At 37.2% G+C, this 14,499-nt stretch overlaps 1 protein-coding gene across 2 annotated transcripts in view; it reads right to left on the bottom strand.

The window, feature by feature from the left end:
* Window positions 1–14,460, bottom strand: part of LOC306882848 (disks large homolog 5-like) — a 76,973-nt gene extending 62,513 nt beyond the window's left edge. Inside the window, exon 1 of one of the 2 annotated variants that reach the window (XM_079437802.1) lies at window positions 13,916–14,460. In XM_079437802.1, coding sequence (XP_079293928.1) covers window positions 13,916–14,210 — 295 coding nt within the window. In that variant the 5' untranslated portion in view covers window positions 14,211–14,460. The remainder of the gene's footprint in view (window positions 1–13,915) is intronic. The other variant, XM_079437803.1, reaches the window with a different exon arrangement.
* Between the last annotated feature and the right edge of the window lie 39 nt (window positions 14,461–14,499).

Genomic DNA, 14,499 nt, shown 5'->3' with positions numbered 1-14,499 from the left:
TGAAACTGTCACTTGTCTTTTGGGGTCAGTTGATGTGCTGCTACTCAAACCTTTACATTTGTTGATTTGACATTTTATTGCAAGGCATAGAAATATATATTTGTGCAATAACAAATGTAGCAAATTCTGCTGATTTGTCAAGATAGTGTTATTTCGCATGTAAATGATACAAAATTTAATTTCTTGCACTCTTTGGAAATGTTCAGCTTTTTTAGAAATAAAGACATTAATTATATGAAATAAAAGGAATTTAAAAAGATGAAAATTTAAATATAACAAAAAGCAATTAAAAGTATAAAACTACAAAAAATATCAGTAGAGTATACAAATTAATATTTGATCAAACTTGATAAATACAGTAAAAGTGCAAATTATTTAAACAGTTTTAGTCTTGTAATAGTGACATATTGAACAGTATAACATTCAAAGGTTTGGGGTTGGCAATCTTTTTTTAATATTTCTTGAAGTATCTAATGTTCACCAAGGCGGCATTTATTTGATGAAAATATAGTAAAAACTGTAATATTGTGAAAAATTATTACAAATAAAAATACCATTTCAATTGTAATATTTACAAATTTAATTTATTTATATAAAAAAAAAAAAAAACTTCCGCGCACAACTTAGTGGGATAAACTTTTTATCCGATAACAAAAATGCACAAACTACGATGGCAACACATTTACCGAATAAATTTTGCGCATCAAAAAAAGTCAAGATACTTTCCATGATGGGACGGGATAAAATGACTAACCCACAGACCAGTGTCATTGCACAGCATCTGAAATGTTGTTTTGGTCAATTTGAAATGCCTGAGCAAAGTCTGTCATCAAAGTAGGCCTATTTCTGTATAATAGTCTAACACGACTGCGTTCCCAAACAGCAGGCATCCACCTCCGAAAGCAATGACAGCATTTATTGTGTTTCGTCTGCTCGCTCTGAGGCGAAAGTAATTTATCATAGAAAATTATTATATCAAGTGACTTCTCCTACTTTTCTTAGTGATATTTGGTGCCAGTTTATCATTTCATTTATAAAGCACTATTAAAACAACAGAGTGTTGACCAAAGTTCTGTACAATAATAAAAATGATTCCACAAATAGAGAGCAACAATAACAAAACACCAGATAAAGCATCAAGGACAATACAAGCAGAGACCAATGCCTCAACACACTACGGTCTCAAAAGCTAAACATAAAAAATGAGCCTTCAGACGTCTTTTAAAAATATTTAGAGTAGGAGCAACTAATATGGGAGGGAAAACTGTTCCATCTTTTTGGAGCCACCACCGCAAAGACCTAGCAGGTTTGTGTACCAATAGGAGCTCTGACAGGTAAGAGGGAGCTAACCCATTCAAAGATTTATAAACAAAAACTAGGAGTTTAAAATCAATTCTATACTGGACTGGCAACCAGCCCAGAGAGGACAGAATAGGAGAAATATGATACCACTTGCGCGTCCCCGTCAAAAGCCTAGAGTCATTTGACAAACACCTACATACAAAGAATTGCAATAATCAAGCCTCGAAAACACAAAAGGCATGGATCACCTTCTCACAATCTTTAAAAGAAAGGAATGGTTTAACCTTTGCCACCAATCGTAAATGGAAAAAAAAAAAACAGATTTAACGACTGAGTTTATCTGTTTATCAAATTTGAGGGTATTATCAAATAATACCCCTAGATTTTTGACCACAGGTTTACAAAAAAGGGTCAACTCACCTAAATTTGACAGTTCAGGTGCATTAGGACCTCCAAACCAAATAAGTTCTGTCTTACTCGCATTAAAATTTAAGAAGTTTGCTGACATCCAGGCTTTAAACTCCTTCAAACAATTCACAAGGGAGTCCAAAGCATTTACGTGGTTTTCCCTCAAAGGCAAATAAATTTGCATATCATCTGCATAAAAATGATAGGAATGTCCCTAACGGTAAAATGTATAAGGAAAATAAAATAGGGGCAAGAATGGATCCTTGCGGGACACCACACATCAATGGGGCAGAAGAGGAAAATGCCTGACCTCAATTGATAGAAAAAGTTCTATTCGATAGGAATGATCTAAGGGTGGTACCCTGAATACCTGCCGCTTCCTCAAAGGCGTAAAGCAAGGATCCCATGATCAATCGTATCGAAAGCTGCAGTGAGATCTAATAGCATAAGAACCACTGAATGGCCAGAATCACTTAATAATAAAATATCATTAAGTACTTTTAACAACGCTCAGTACTGTGGTTAACTTTAAAGCCGGACTGGAAAGACTCTAACACAACATTTTGATCCAAAAAACTCTCTCTAAAACCTTAGATAAAAACTGAAGTTTTGAGATCGGTCTAACATTGGACAGAACAAAGCGATCCAAATTTGGCTTTTTAAGAAGTACAGCATGTTTCCGTGACAACGGCATCAAACCAGAGTGGAGGCTGCCGTTAACAATAGACACACTGCTCGGGCCAATAATATCAAAAACTTTTTTTAAACAGCCATGATGGAATACCATCCAGAGGAAAGTTGGTGGATTTCATCCGACCTACGATCTCAGTCAGTGTCACCAGAGATACCGGCTCAAAATGGGTAAACGTAGCAGAGCATAAAGTAGGAACTAAAGGATCCAAATTACAATGAACAACCTCAGATCTAATGGTCATAATCTTGTTTACAAAAAAATTTAAGAAAGTCAAAGACTCATCAACTCACTCACTTGGCTTGATCAAAAGAACTCTAGGATTATGATAGTTATTAGCAATTAACTCTGAAAGGTATTTCTTTTTAGCTTCTTTAACAGAACTTTGATAAGTGGAAAGAGATTCACAATAAATATCATAAGACACCTGGAGTTTATTCCCCTTCCACTTGCGCTCAGCTTTTCTACAAACTTGTCTGAGAGCCCGAGTGGCCTCATCAAGCCACGGATCAGTTTTCGACTTAGCAATTTTAACTGTTAAAGGAGCAACAGAGTTTAAAATAGAAGAGCAAGAAGAGTTAAGTCATCAGTGCGTCATTATTTGAAACAACTGCAGTTCAAAGCTGGAAAAAATTTCAGCGCGCAGAATCCTGCAGTTAAAACAGTTTTTATATATAGATGCAAGACCTCCTCCTCGTCCCGACAGTCTAGGAGTGTTAAAATAATTACAGTTCGATGGGACAAGTTCGGCAAAAGGACTAAGACCTCCTATGGTAGCCCAAGTTTCAGTCATGAATTAAAAAGTCCAGGTCCCTAGTGTTAAAAAAGTCATGCAAAATGAGCGATTTATTTGGAAAAGATCTTGTATCAAAATCAAGGTTAGCCTTTTCACCATATAATCATCATTTACCGGTGAAGCACGGCATAGTTCCAAGCCCGGAACAACAGGTGTAACACATTGGAATCGAGGTGCGAAAGAGCGGCAGGAGATAACTCTGTGGTCGTCCGGTTGTAGATTCATGGATAGACAGCTAAGATAGACCAACTCGGGCGACACCAAACTAGATCTCGCCCCAACCCACACTCCACCTTGTTTTCCTCACTTTCTGCAACGCCTGCTCGGCGCAGGACACACGACAGCCGGCACAGGTGAGTTGGACATAGCAACGAGCTAGGATGATGATTAACACCTGGCTCGCTAAGCTCAACATTTAGCCGATCTTCCATATGATAATTAATATCCAAAAGCGTTTGGCGGTCATAGACTAACCGAGCTGCAGAGTGAGTCAAAGATGCTGAGACAAACACAGATAACAGCAATGTACAGACGGAGAACAGACGGCTTGCCGCATACACTGGCGCCATCTTGGAATTTAATTTATCAGGAAGTGATGATTTTGTTCTCTTTGACACGCTAGATAGAAACGGCTCTTTTACTGCAAATGTTTTGTGATATTCCAGTTTTGCGCATAGGCCTAGTTAAATATGAATCTTTGGATGGAAACATAGCTACTTTTGATCAATTTAGTGCATCCTTGCTGCATAAAAGTATTAACCCATTTAAAAAAATAAAAACCTTAATGACCCCAACATTTGAACGTCAGTGTAGTGTTGTCAAAAATATCGATATTTCGATAAATATCGATACTGAAATATCTGAACGGTACCAATATTAATTTCCCGAAGTATCGATACACCGATACTAGCCGAGCTGTCACTTTCACTTCTCTCCAAAGGCGCGTGGACAAGCACCACACGTGACCGCACTCGTCTTCTTCGCTCTGGTTAAATAGCAAAAGTGAAGTGAATAGAAAGATGACTGCTCTGGTTGTTAAAGAACACAGCAGGAGCGCTATCTGTAGGGATCTATGATCTCCGCGATGCAGAGAACGCGCACGGAATCCAGTCATAAAATCGGAATTTACAGTTTAACGCGGAATGTCACGGAATTTGTCAAAGTTTGGATGAATTAATCAAAAGTAGGTCATTACACTTAAATCAAATCGAGATATGGACTAGTATCTGTAAATATTAAGCTGCAAAAGTGGATTTAAATATGAATCCTGCATGTTCTGCGCGTCTCTGTGTGAATGTGCTGCACGTGCGGTTGTGTTTACTAATGTGGCGCTCGCGGTGATTTCAGCGTCTGCCGTCTCAATGAGGACATAAATACATCAACAATATCTCCAGAACTGATCTGAAAGGCACTTTACGAGCATTTTACCATTTAATTTGAGTAAAACTAGCGTCATATCATACACACACAGAACTTTAGAAGTATTCACGACAACCCGTCAAAATAAAAGTCCGGTTTAACAGCCTATTGAAGACCGTGTGCCAGAAATAGGCTATATTACTATTATTTAGTAGAATGTACATAATACTATTACTGTTCATTTTTTTTAAAGAAATAATCACAAAATATTTTAATTTTAATAGTAAATCCCCTTCATTTGCCAAAAATGTAAATGTTTAATTTTCATTAATTCAAATATAAATTAATAAAAATTGTTTTATGCCTTCATCTGATATCCAGTAAAATTTAAATACACAACACAGAATTTCTGAGGGGGAAAACACATTTCATAAGGCTACTGTAAGAATAAATAAAAATTGTTTGTGTGCATTCAAATAATAGACATGCTAAAACACAGAATTTGGTAACAAAACATAAGGTGAGAAAAAAATAAAACATTTCATACGGCCCTAAACGTGTCATTTTTGTTACACTTTTAATAAATTAAATGTTAAATTGTATAATTTTCATGATTTTAATGAATTAGACATGTTTTTAGATTAATAGCATTTAATTTGACCATTAAAAAAAAAAAAAGAGTCCAGAAAAATTTGAACGTAAAAAAATGGAATCCAGACAAATTAAAATGGAAAAAATTGAATGTAGAAAAAAATAAAAAGGAATTTGGGGAAAAATAAAATGGATTTCATAGGGCCCTATATCTGGAAATATTTTGGTTATGAAGCAAATGAGAATATCAACAAATAGAACTTTGGATTTTAATTAGTACATGTATTAGTAAACGTTAGTTTCAATTAACATTTAACTAAGATTAATAAAAGATTAATAAATAAATCAACAAATGCAGTACCTCAAGACATTTTTTTGTTCATGTAAAATATACCGCATGTTCTCGACTTGTTACATTTATCTTTAAATTAAAAAAATTACCCCCTTAATATTGTGGCAGTTTTTTTCACCGTGGTATCGAAAATGGTATCGAGTATCGATATTTTTCAAGGTATCGTATCGAAGTTAGAAATTCCAGTATCGTGACAACACTACGTCAGTGTATACATTTGTAATAAGTTTGTAGATTTTAGTCGAATATTTGATTTTTAAAAATCATCGACTTCATTTTGCTAACCGGCACAATACCGGAAGTGGCGCATTTCACAGACGAGAATCCATAAAACACATTATTAGACTAGTTTCCAAGGCTACATGATATATTAAACCTATTTAAAATAGGTTTAATACCCCATAATTAAGCATAATTGTGAATTCACAAATGCTATGATTTAATTAAATAATTATATGCGATGCAGTTCTAATACAGTATATGCTCTTTAATTATTTACATGCGTGTAGATTAAGTACGTGCGTCTCACAGCGGCTCAGTTCACAGCAGTTCCACAGAAACTGTTATCATTTACATGTGGAGCGTCTCAAACTCCATCTCTGCATGTTGTTGTGAATTTGGGTTTATTATAACGTTCATCTGGGAACGCAACGTGCGCATATTCATGTAATTACAGTGGCTATAGCATTTCTGTCCAAACGAAATGGCCAAATATTAAAGATTAAGTGGAGATTTTAATTAAATAGTGCTTGGTCAATATTAAACAAGGATTAGATCGCGCAGTAATGTGTAAAAATAATCATCAGGCCGTCGGCCCCCTGCAGGCCTTTGTTGTTATACGTGATGTACATTAGCTCTATTGTTTATTATACATTATGTATTTTAACAGTTTTGTTAAAAAAAACATGATTTCTTGCTTTATACTTTATTTGAACTAATTATTGCACCATTGATATTATATAAGTATTTTAAGTCATTTTAAAAGCTATTGTTCACTTACATCTATTTTTATTACCACAAAAAAATCAATTAGAATTATAGAGCCGTATGAAATCAGTTTTATTTCTAAATTCAGTTTTTTCCATTTTCATTTTTCTAGCCTCTGTTTTAATGGTTAAATTAAATTGTATTAATCAAAAAGCCTGTCTAAGTAATTGAGTTTTACAGTTTTATCTGTACCAAATTCTGTTTTCCATTATTTTCTGGATTCCATTTTAATGGTTCCATTACATTTTAATAATCAAAAGCATCTCCAATTAATTGATTTTATATTAAAAAGAGTTTTGTTTTGTTTTTTCTCAGAAATACTGCAGATTTACATTTTTCACCTAAATAAATTCTTGTAAATAATATTTCTGGTAAATACTCCTTTAAAAAGTGTTTTTTTGATTATAATTTTATTATTAGTAGAATAGAACACGTGGATATGTTGTCATTCTTTCACTATAATACTGAACTGTGATTTCAGTGATTTGGACTATGAAATAGACACTTGCTTCTTGCACTATGTTGCACTTTACTTTTGCTTTAAAAAAATGATTTCATAGAAATTTGGATTTCATTTGGTTTAATAAAATATTCCTAAGTAAAATTGTTGATTTTTTTTTGTGGGAAATAAATTGTTTAGATTAATCAAAATCAAAATAGTCATTAGTGACATTACCAGCATTGGCTATTGACAAACCTGTATTAATCAACCTGTTAGTCAACCACTAGCAAATTAGCAACAAAATAATGACATCTGAAGTGCTGCAATGTTTCAAAAGACTAGGTTGACAAAAAAAGCAAGGATGCAAGTATTAATATGTCTGCTCAAATATATCACTATATGTCAAACACACCACTTTCTCTCACTGAGAGGCTCAATTTCCAATGCTGGGGGAGTTAAGAGTCCTCTTTTTCGCTGCACTGATTGACTGATATCCGAGTGGACAGCCCCCGTGGTCCATAAACAGTGCAAGCTGCTGACGGTGCAGACTGGGGCAGTTCATTTAAAACAAAAGGCCTGTTGTCTCTGTACTGGCCCTACATTTTACTGCATGGAGGAGTTGCCCACTAGCCCATGTGAAACAACTGCACTGCTCCTCATTTGAAATGGATGGCACCATAAAGCAGCAGTGTCGCATTCACCTGCCCCTCATCTGAGGCAGACCATAGGTCACAGCAATAGCTTCAGATCAGCATGGCATCATGCTGCTTCAGAATCAACATCAATGTTTACACCACATAAACTGTAAAAAAATTAATTTTATAGTTTTAATGGAAGAAGACTGTAAACATCCAATGGTAAAAACCTATTAACTGATAAGTTCCGTTAACATAGAAACTGTGGAACATTTCATGTGATTTTACAGTAAAATAGTAAAAAACTGTAACTTGACATTAATTCCCTGTGTGATGCTTCCCAATTGAAGGTTTTTCATTTAAATTGTTGTACATTAGGGTTTTTGGTTACACCCATTATGGTTAAATTAATGTTTATTGCAGTATACCATGATGTTGTTTTGCGTTTGCATGAATGACTCTTCATGAGTCACCTTAGTATTTACCTCAGCTTGTGAAAAAGCTACTTGTGATTAAATTTGATTCATCATGTGGCTTTCTCATTAGCGTCTGTGTATTTTAGTGGTTTTAGGTAGATTAATGTTGTACAAGTTGAACTGAAATATAAAATTTTTAACAGCAAATTACAATCAGTAAAACCTAGAATGTTGCTACCGTATTTTTTACAGTAAGTCCTGGCAACCGTTTTTTACTGTCAGTTTCATGTTGAGATCACGTTATGTAGGGTTCGGTCTATATGAGAAAAACAGCTCTGAAATTATGTGAATTAAAAAGACGCCAAGTCAACAGAAATGATCAGGGATGCGTTTACAGTAATCAATGTGTTTTGGCTTATGGAAATGTGCAAGTCTACACTACGGCCATTCAAATATCATCTACCGCACATAAGTCTCACTCTTCCTGTCCTGTTAGAGAGACTGATCGTCAAAATTGATCTTTTGTCACCCTAGTTTGGTTGATTTATGAGGTTGTGAACAGAAGAGTCCTTCCATGGAGAGACATGCTGTTTGCAGTTCCTTTAGCCTATGAGCTGAACAGTTGGAGCTGCCGCTACAAACCTCTCCGCTGAACCCATCCAGCCCCTCCTCCACCACTCTGAGTCTGTGTGTGTGTGTGTGTGTGTGTGTGTGTGTGTGTGGGTGGATGAAGACCTGGCAACGAAAAGAGCTGAACAGTGGCAGCTTGGGAGAATGACTTCAGAGCAGGTTGATATCAGTGCAAGTCATCGCACATGCATACGGCAGAGTCATTTCAGGCTGTTTGGAGCCTGCAGGGGGACAAGGCTCGCCTTTAGCACTTACTAACACGGCTAAATGTCATAATGATATGAAGTGATTATTACAGCACTACGGGAAAAGACGTTTCTGAAATACCTTTCAGCTCAAATCAGCATAAGCCCTGCAAAGGATGCATAGCATCTTCAGAGAGAGACCTTAGACAACATGAAAGAAACAAATCTGGAGATGAATAACCACAGCTGAGCATAGGAAATATAATATCTGCCTGCTTATGGATTTCTTATGCATGTAGCGTTTGGACCAATCAGACACACATTTATTTATTATATTTAATGAATAATCCGGCAAACTCTCTCATTTAACAAACAATCTGTGAGGGTGTATGGACCCTTCCCCCCGAAAGAGCTCCCTAAAGGGCTCAGTTACCAGGGCAACCATCTGGGAAGACCGTTTTATCGCTCAAAAGTATGTGAGATGTGACGTGCCGTAAGAACGGACCCTTCTGAAACGCAACACAATGCCCATACAAACAAACCTTTCCTCCTTGTCACTCATAGACAAACCTTTCTACAGATAAACATGCATCCCTGGACATTGTGTGTATGATTTTAACTATCTTGTATAGTGTCTCTTGCATTGTATTTTGTTTTATGCATGCTTTATGAGTGAAGTGCTAGTTAAGGTAACCCCACCTATTGTCTCCTACCAAATTAATGCTCATTTGATGACGCACACTTTGGTGTATACCACCTTCTCATAGAATGCCAGGTGTGTGTGTAATTTAATCAAAGTATCTACTACCAGAGCCTTTCGAACCATGCTCTCAGACAAAGGGTCCTAACCCCCCCCCCCCCCAATATTTCCAGCCTCCCGCATTGGTCAAGCCCATCCAGAAAGGTGTGACTCTTCCCTGACTTTAAAGGGCACACGCACAGACCTGTCACAGGCCTCTCTCTCCTGCAAAATCTTCCGATTGCTGCCTGTATGGTTGAACTCATGGAGCGCCTGAGCCGGTGCGGGCGCGCCCGGCAGGCCCCAACATAGAGCCGTGTGCGGTCTCCCCAGCCTGGGGAGATGGCTCTTAACTACAGTCAGACTAATACCACTGGAGTTCATCTTCACTCAACCCTGGAATTCACCTTCATGGAAAGGCCCTCGCTCAGACATTTTGCTCTCCCCGCAGTCTCTGCATCTTCATCTATGGATTGCGGCCTGCAGTTCCACTGCGGCCCACAGGGCCAACAGGCCCCACTTTACACCCAGCCATGTGCTTACTTAGGAGAGAGGACTCTCTCAACCCAACAGAGTCAAGAACAACCTCAGAGTTTCAAGAGATTGCAACTTCGGCCATCGAATGGAACCATCCAGACCTTCTTCAGAAGCTTCACGGGACTCTCGTTCTCGTGGCAAGTATCCAAATGCAAGTATCGTTCCCTGCACCACACAGGGGTTTGTTATAAGCTATCGTATACTGTGCTTTGAATTAGAGACTGATGGTTCTTTCAGGTGGTCAACTCAGCATCATTTCCCCCGTTTCTGTCCGGTTTCATTCATCCAGTCTCACTTACCCTTCCCATGTACCATGTATGTGTGATGTGTGTGTGTGCATGTGCTTGTTTAGTCTAGTTATGTGTTTGTGATTTAGTTAATAAAACTTTGTGCACAATACATAGGAGTATTTGTTTCTGATTCCCTACTTGCAACAAAGTCAATTTAACGATTTTGATCTTGTTACATGCTCTGAGTAGTACTGTACCTTAAAAAAGGGTATTTCTCTTACCCTGGAAATTAAGATTTCTAAGAATTCATAATCAATACTGAGCGTTCACTAGACGCCCTGGTCAATTGATTGTACTGTAAATTCTGCTTTATCAAGCTAATTCTATTAACTTATCCAAGTATTATAATTAATTATAAAGAGTTATGATTAATTAATAATATTCCCCCTTAAGCTAATTTGCAACATGCACAATTGCGTGTGTGTGGTTTGTGTACATAAAATAAAACCACAAAGTCAGGTGGAACTGTGCCGGCATGCACAAAACCCAGAGTGTGTGTGTAAACTGACAGTAATGCTCTACAGCAGAGGCTCTCAACGAGTGGGACGCAGATCTGTTCTGATAAGGTCTTGGGCAGAAGGAGAAAAAAACAATGCTAAATGCTATTAATAAAACAGCATTGGGAAAGCAAATAAATAACATTATTAAGTCTGAAATGGAAAATATAATATGAAAATATTAGTAGTCAACATTTGGAGTGGATCAAAACCTTTCATCAAAGTTGTCCTAAAAACCAAAACAATACCCACTCTTGTCTTAGGATGACTTTGATGAACTATTTTGATCCAATTCAAATGTTGACTTCTGTACTTCACAAACATTTTGTTGTTGATGTCAAAATCTAATTTTCATTTGTTTTTTTACACAAATTCATCTGTCACTTAGTACAACCCAAATTAGACAGATGTCGTTCTATCAAAAGGAGAAAAAATTATCTGTCATTTGAAATGCTGCAAGTGAATTTAGGCATCGAAACATAAATGTACAGCATATAAAATGCATATTCAATTTAAGATTAGCTAAATATTACATGAAAAAATATTAATCTATTTGAGTTTTTTTTTAGACACTGTCAAATTAATAAATAAATAAATAAATAACAGATATGGTACCAATATATCTGTATACGACAAATGTAATCTAAATAGGCATGCTCATTCAGTTTATTTTTACAACTAAATATCTAACATCAGCCGATAAAAAGTAAATAAAAAAATTAAAATAACAGATACGGTACATTTCTGTCATTTAGATGTCATACTACCATTCAAAGGTTTGGGGTCTTCAGAAAACACTTAATATGATGATTTGGTGGTTATTTCTTATTAAAGTTGTGATGATTTTGAAAACAGTTGTGCTGCTTAATATTTTTATGGAAACAGTGATAACTTTTTTCGGGTTTCTTTGAATAGCTAAAAAAACAGTATTTATTTGAAGAAATCATTTGTAACATTATAAATGGCTTACCACTTTTGATCAGTTTGCTTCCTTGCTGAATAAAAAGTTAATTTCTTTTAGAAAAGAAAAAAGTTTCTGACCCTTAACGTTTAAACAGTAGTGTCATCTGTGCATAATGGCGAAATGTACAGGTTGCGTGACATCTTCATTCTCAAAACCATGATCAAAACTACAAAGTACAAATATAAACTCTCAGGCTCAAGGCTAACATTTAATACAGGTTAACTTGCAATGTGAATAAACATAGTTACTGCCAAATACGGTTTCACCAAGAGTGCTGAAAGAATGAAACCACCAAAATTCAATTAAGCCAAAACAATAGTAAAGCACTCAGTACAGTTACTCAGGGTAAAATCAACTACAATCCTTTCAAACCATCTTTAAAGACTCCAGAGCCATTCTTACAGGTCTACGAACACAGCACATGTATGTTCAAATCGATTTGCCATGGTAGCCTGGCAAGTGTGTTTCCATGGAAACAAGCCCATAGCCTATTCCATAGACGTGTGTCTATGGAAGCACTTGGTTTGAACAAAATTAAAATGGAAATGATATGACCCATGTCATGGGCGGTGAAACAGAAGCACATCTCCATGGGCTAATCCAGGGGAAAAATCTTTATTTCAGTTACCCATGATGCCTTGCTCTGATCACTGGAAATAGATTGAAGATGTAGAGCATTGACCAAGAAACCCTAGTGTGATCTTTGCATTCAGGATCAGTCAATAGTACTTTCATCCTCATCTGTAAAATCACATTTCAACCAGCAGAAGATCCCTGTTCCACCCTGCTGGACTGCTGGTCAATTCCAACAATTTATCATCGATCCAATGCTAAAATCACCACGCATCAGCTTTGCTATGTCATAAAACGATGACATCATTGCTCCGAAACATCCACTGCAAGTGCAAAACAGAAAGAATGTATTCATCTACGCAAATGGAATTAAACCAAAGGTTCTAAACGGAGGTTTTCAAACCATTTTGGGTTCCACAAAGAACCTTCCAGTGAACAGTTCTTAAAGAATCTTTTGTTTATGGGTGTTAAAGGTTCTTCTTCAAGGCACCATAGTTGCCAATAAAAATATTTTTAGAGTGTATGTTGTTATGTGCAAATTACTAAATACAGTTTTTACAGAAATCAGTTTGCTCCACTCTTAAATAAATAAAAAAATCCCAGGTCAACTGCTTTTATATTTCATATTATCTAAAGTAAGTTACCAAACATGTATACAAACTGTGCATGTTCACCTCCCAATCCTCTATCCTTCCTGCCAGAGTGACTTCGACTGGTCAATTCCAGCACTTGACTATTGATCCAAAGCTAAAAATAACTGCAACCATCATGCAACACCATTTCATGGAGTCATCGCCACGTCGACCTACAATGCACAACAATCAAAAGCATGACTTCATCACCTGTGCAAATACAAAGACAGGTCATGCTGCAAGCATGCAGGAAAATACCATTTCTACATAAATCTGTTCACTCATGTCTATCCCAAAAATCCTGACCAACTGCTTCTATATTTCATATTCATTTAAAACATGTTACCAGTTATCAGTTTTAAACATGTGCTCTGATCCACATCATGTTCACCTCCCAATCCACTATCTTGAGTGACTTCATCTGGTCAGCTGCAAATACAGATTCTACAATCAATCACACCACACGCTTAGTCTATTGAAAACACTTTTAAATTACCATCTACTTGTACTTTCTCATCCATCTAGAAGTCAGGAAGACCACCAAACATCAGTGTTGTTAGCTTGTGTATTTTGTGATGCACATCATGAAGCCAGCATGTTCACTTTACTATTGATCCAAAGCTCAAAATAGCTGCAACCATCATGCAACACTATTTCATCAAGTCATCGCCACATGTCAAGTGCACAATAATCAAAATGCAAAGGCATGTTATGTTGCATGCAAATACAGATTCTAGCAATCAGACATCACAATATGTCTATTGAAAATACTACAATACTCATGGTCAACCTCTGCTAGACTTTTCACCTCCATCTAGAAGTAAATCAGACCACCAAACCTCTGTGATGCATCATGAATCAAGCATGTCCAGTCTGTAGTGCATCTTACCAGAGTGATCAGCTGGTCCTCCGTTGGCGAAGAGGGCAGAGTACAGGTGAGGGTATGTCTTCTCCAGAGCCACACAGAGCTCCAGGAAATGGTCGCTCTGCTTGTTCATGAGCATCTTCAGGAGCTGGTCCACTTTCTCTGCGCTGGAGGAGCAGTTCTGGTCCAGCTCAGAGGCTTCCTGCTCGCTGAGGCTTCCCGATTTACTCAGCAGCTCTATCAGCTGGTCTGCATCCGTGATGGACTCCAGTAAGTTCTGGTGGTACTGGTGAAGTAACTCTTTGTGCTTGGGCTCCATTGCAGCTAACAAGCTAGCTCCGCGCTATAGACCCGAGTCCCCCACACAACCCTTATGAATGCAGCAGCAACTCCTTTCTGTCCGCTCACTTGTAGGATCTGAGCCAAGGCGCCATGAGATGTGATGGCATAATGAAGCGGGTTTTCATTGCAAGCTGCAGAAAGGCACAGAAGCCATGTTTGTTGCCTGAGGCTGGTCTCCGTGTTATCTGGTGACCAGCTTCCTGGTTCAGGTCCTTCGCTCCAGATGTGATGGACGACCGCAGCAGATTCGCCGATTCTGAAAGCGT

Source organism: Barbus barbus (genome assembly GCF_936440315.1).
Source record: "Barbus barbus genome assembly, chromosome: 16".
NCBI classification, from domain to species: domain Eukaryota; kingdom Metazoa; phylum Chordata; class Actinopteri; order Cypriniformes; family Cyprinidae; genus Barbus; species Barbus barbus.
Note: the sequence above shows the minus strand (reverse complement) of the source record. Positions and strands in the feature narration are given on the sequence as shown.